At 68.3% G+C, this 3,843-nt stretch overlaps 1 protein-coding gene across 1 annotated transcript; it reads left to right on the forward strand.

The window, feature by feature from the left end:
* The first annotated feature begins 302 nt into the window (after window positions 1-302).
* Window positions 303-3,243, forward strand: PMVK (phosphomevalonate kinase). Its single transcript, XM_074980898.1, has 5 exons — window positions 303-681; window positions 1,391-1,454; window positions 1,536-1,688; window positions 1,757-1,886; window positions 2,426-3,243. Exons 1-5 carry the CDS (start codon window positions 596-598, stop codon window positions 2,560-2,562), a joined length of 570 nt encoding a protein of 189 aa, XP_074836999.1. The 5' UTR covers window positions 303-595; the 3' UTR covers window positions 2,563-3,243.
* The last annotated feature ends 600 nt before the right edge of the window (window positions 3,244-3,843 follow it).

Here is a 3,843-nt window from a genome sequence, read left to right on the forward strand (position 1 = left end):
TTGGAGTCAATGGGGGGGCTGGGGGGTTCCCTGGGGGATGGCACGGGGCCGACCTGGGGGGGTCCCCGGGGGGTGGCGTGGGGCCGGCCCGGGGGGGGCTCCCGGGGGGGGCTCCCGGGGGGCTGCGGTGACCAGGCCCGTAACGAGGTTCACAGCAGAGCGCTGCCCTGCACGGCTGGGCCGGACCATGGCTGTTGGCCAGAAGAGGGGAATGGGCGACACGGGGGTCACGTGGTGAGTCCCGGCTCTGTTCACCCCCCCGCGCACATGGCACCGTCCGGGCTCCGCGGGCGGGACGCGGCCCGGCGCACTTTGCCCGGCCCGGGTCACGGGCTATGGGCGCGGCAGGATTGGCCCCGCCCCTTTCAGGGATGCACCACTCCTCCCCCTTCCCGGGTGCAGTGGTAGCGCTCCCCGAGGGCAGCGGCGCCGGCCATGTCACACAGAGGGGGGGAGCGGGCTGTACCACCGCGGGGTGAGGTGGGCCTCCACGACAGCGGAGTTCGCGCAGAGGTGTTCGATCTTTGCTTCCCCCCCCACGGGTGGTCTGTCCCGGGCGGGCCCACGTGCGCCGGGCGGGGGTGTCCGTAGCTCCATGGCCCGGCTGCCGCGGCTGGTGCTGCTGCTGAGCGGCAAGAGGAAGTCGGGCAAAGACTTCGTGGCGGAGGAGATCCAGAACCGGTACCGGGAGGGGAGGGGCGGGGCGGGGCGGGGCGGGGCAAGCCGCGGCAGTGAGGCAGCGGGAGGGGCCAGGGGCGACACGGCGGTAACGTGGCAGGTGGGGGCAGCATTGGATGGGGGCCGGGGGCTGGTAGCGGGAGGTGGGGGCGGAGGGGGCGGGGTCGGTAGCGGAGGGGGCGGGGTCGATAGCGGGAGGTGGGGGCGGAGGGGTCGGGGGCGGAGGGGGCGGGGTCGATAGCGGGAGGTGGGGGCGGAGGGGGCGGGGTCGGTAGCGGGAGGTGGGGGCGGAGGGGGCGGGGTCGGTAGCGGAGGGGGCGGGGTCGATAGCGGGAGGTGGGGGCGGAGGGGTCGGGGGCGGAGGGGGCGGGGTCGGTAGCGGGAGGTGGGGGCGGAGGGGGCCGGGTCGGTAAGGGTTGCGGGTGCGGGAGGGGAGCAGAGCCCATAGGTGAAGGGGGAGCACTGGGTGAGGGGGAAGGTGGGTGTCGCCTAAGTCAAGGATTGTACGTGGGGGATCCCCACAGGGTTCCGTGGGGGGTCAAGCTAAGGTCTGGGGGAGATGGGAATTCAGTGGCTGCAGTCGGGCCCTGCATGGCCCCCACCCTGATGCTGGGGTTGGGCTCTGAGTTGGCAGTGGGCCCCATGGTGTGGCTGGGCAGGAATCAGGGCCCCTGCCCTTCCCCCTCCCACTGCCTGTGCCTCCCTGTGGCAGGTTGGGGCCGGATGTCTGCGCCATCCTCCGGCTGTCGGCACCCCTCAAGGAGCAGTATGCCAAGGTACCGCGCTGCCTCCCTCCCGGGGCCCCTGGCGCTGGGAGCGGCTGAGCCCCACTCAGGTCCCCTCTTCTCCCCCTGCAGGAACACGGCTTGGATTTCCAGCGCCTGCTGGACGCCAGCGACTACAAGGAGACCTACCGGCAGGACATGATTCGCTGGGGGGAGGAGAGACGCAGCGTGGACCCTGGCTTCTTCTGCAGGATCGTGGTGGAGGGCGTAACGCAGCCCGTCTGGGTAAGGAGAGAGCGGCTGGGAGCTGCCCCAGCACTGGCAGCACACCGTGACGTCTTCTCCCCCTGCAGGTGGTGAGTGACACGCGGCGCCTCTCAGACGTGGAGTGGTTCCAGGACGTGTACGGGGCTGCGGTGCAGGTGGTGCGGGTGGTGGCGACGGAGGACACGAGGAAGAAGAGGAACTGGGTGTTCGTAGTGGGTGAGCAGCACCGGCTCGGGGTGACACTGGCAGCTGCCAGCTTCCAGCTTACGCCCCATACTCAACCAGCACCAGCCCACGTGGAGGTGCTGCGGTCTGGGGCTTTGCCTTTCAGTCACCCCCCAAGGGCCAGGCACCTCCTCCTGTCTCTGCAGGAGAGCAGTGCTCCCCTGCAGCTCTGGGGCTTGGAAGAGAGCTCAGAAAACTCACCAGGTTTGGCCCTGCTGCCCCGCCAGCAGCTGCTGCCCCAGGTCACTCAGCCCCCCCACAAGCTGAGCTGTGCAGAGCAGCCCAGGCCAGATGGTTGCCGGGGCCAGCTGCTCCCCAGGCAGCCTTGGGTAGCAGCGGTGCCTGGCCAGGCTGTGTTGTCGATGTCTGATAGTTCTGTCTGGGGTTCTCAGGCTGGAGCATGCATGTGGCCTCCCCCTTGTACCAGCCAGGACGGGGACACTGGGCCCACGCTGGGTTAGGGGAAGGTGGCTGCCCGTCACCCCATCTGCTTCCACAGAGCTCACCTCTCTGCGTTTGCTCCTCCCCAGGGGTGGATGACATGGAGTCCGAGTGTGGCCTGGACCAGGGTGTGACCTTTGACTGGGTCATCACCAACGATGGGGATGAGCTGTCCCTGGACAGCCAGCTGGAGGAGCTGCTGCACTTCGTCTGCAGCAAACTATAGCCTCATCGGTGGTGGACGGAGAGCCCAGGGCTCAGACCAAAGAGAACGTGGGGGAGGAGTCCAGCAAACCTTGTCTGGGCTGAGCCCCACTGGGGGAGGTTCTGCAAGTCTGGCAGCCAGAGGTCGGGGGCCATGCGAGCTGAGTGGGGCTGCACCCACAGTCTATTCCCCATGGGCAGAGGGTCAGTTCCAGAGGTCCTTTATGCAGCCTGTGCCAGGGGATTGCACCCTGCCCTGCTGCAGGCACTGCCAGCCTCTTGACTGCCTGGGCCCCCCTGCACTGAGACCAGAGACCCAGAGCAAGGCAGCTGACCCCTTGCCCTGCCCCCCGCATCCAGGGTGGTTCTTCCTACCCTGACAGTGGAGCCAGAGGTCAGGCAGAGGCTCCTGGACCAAGATGTACCCTCTGCCCTGGCGGGAAGGGCCATGTCACTTCATGCAGCTGCTGGTGGGGCTGGGCCCTGAGGGTCAGAGGGGCTGGGGAGCTTTGCCAAGTGCTTTGCTGATTTGCGTTGCCTGTCCCAAGCCAGGTCAGGCAGCACCGGTGCCAGGGGGCGTCTCTGGGCTGGTGGCTATGCTGCCTCACCATAGCACCTGCTTGCTTGCCCCCTCCTCCCCAGGGGAGCAGAGGCACCGAGGTTTCGCTGCCCCTGGAATAAAGCCAACAGGCGATAACCCCCCGGCCCTGTGTGCGCCTGTTGTTTACAGCGTGAGCCAGCGGGGATGGGGCTGCTTGGGTGGCGGGGCTCAGCCATTCACATGCCCCCGCCCCAGAGGCAGCTGGGGGTGCGTGAGGGGAGCAGCCTGTTCCGGGCACTGTCCAAGGATGGCCAGTGGTGCTTCATTGCTGCAGGCGGGAAATGCCCCCGCCCAGCTGACATGGAGAAGCAGCGATGGGCATAAAGTGCAGTGCAGGAGGTTTAGGTGGAACACTGGGAAAAACTTGTTCGCTGCCCAGTTGGTCGGGCTCTGCCGTGACTTGCCCAGGCGGGTGGGGAATCAGCCGGTGGCTTGGGGGATCAGGTTAGACGTGCCTGGCAGGCGTAGGCTGGGAGGGGCCTGGCCCGGCCCTGATTCGGAGTGGCTGGGCCAGGGCATCCCCAGGGCCCTTGCAGGCCTCGTGAGCTGCGCTCTCGCCAGCAGAGGCCACTCCTCCCTCTGGGGGGCGGTGCCCGTGGGTGGCTGGGAAGGGGGCAGCGCCAGGTGCTTCAGCCCATAGGCAGGATGGCACCTTCCCTGGCCCATGAGCTGTGACCCTGTGCTGAGTGGGCCAAGCTTGGG

This window comes from Carettochelys insculpta, chromosome 30 (assembly GCF_033958435.1).
Source record: "Carettochelys insculpta isolate YL-2023 chromosome 30, ASM3395843v1, whole genome shotgun sequence".
In the NCBI taxonomy this organism is placed as follows: domain Eukaryota; kingdom Metazoa; phylum Chordata; order Testudines; family Carettochelyidae; genus Carettochelys; species Carettochelys insculpta.

Bases quoted from the DNA above. Each gene is read 5' to 3' on its own strand.
- PMVK (XM_074980898.1), top strand. From the start codon at position 596: ATGGCCCGGCTGCCGCGGCTGGTGCTGCTGCTGAGCGGCAAGAGGAAG. The intron at 682-1,390 runs GTACCGGGAGGG...TCCCTGTGGCAG, and splicing joins GCGGAGGAGATCCAGAACCG to GTTGGGGCCGGATGTCTGCG. The intron at 1,455-1,535 runs GTACCGCGCTGC...CTCCCCCTGCAG, and splicing joins TCAAGGAGCAGTATGCCAAG to GAACACGGCTTGGATTTCCA.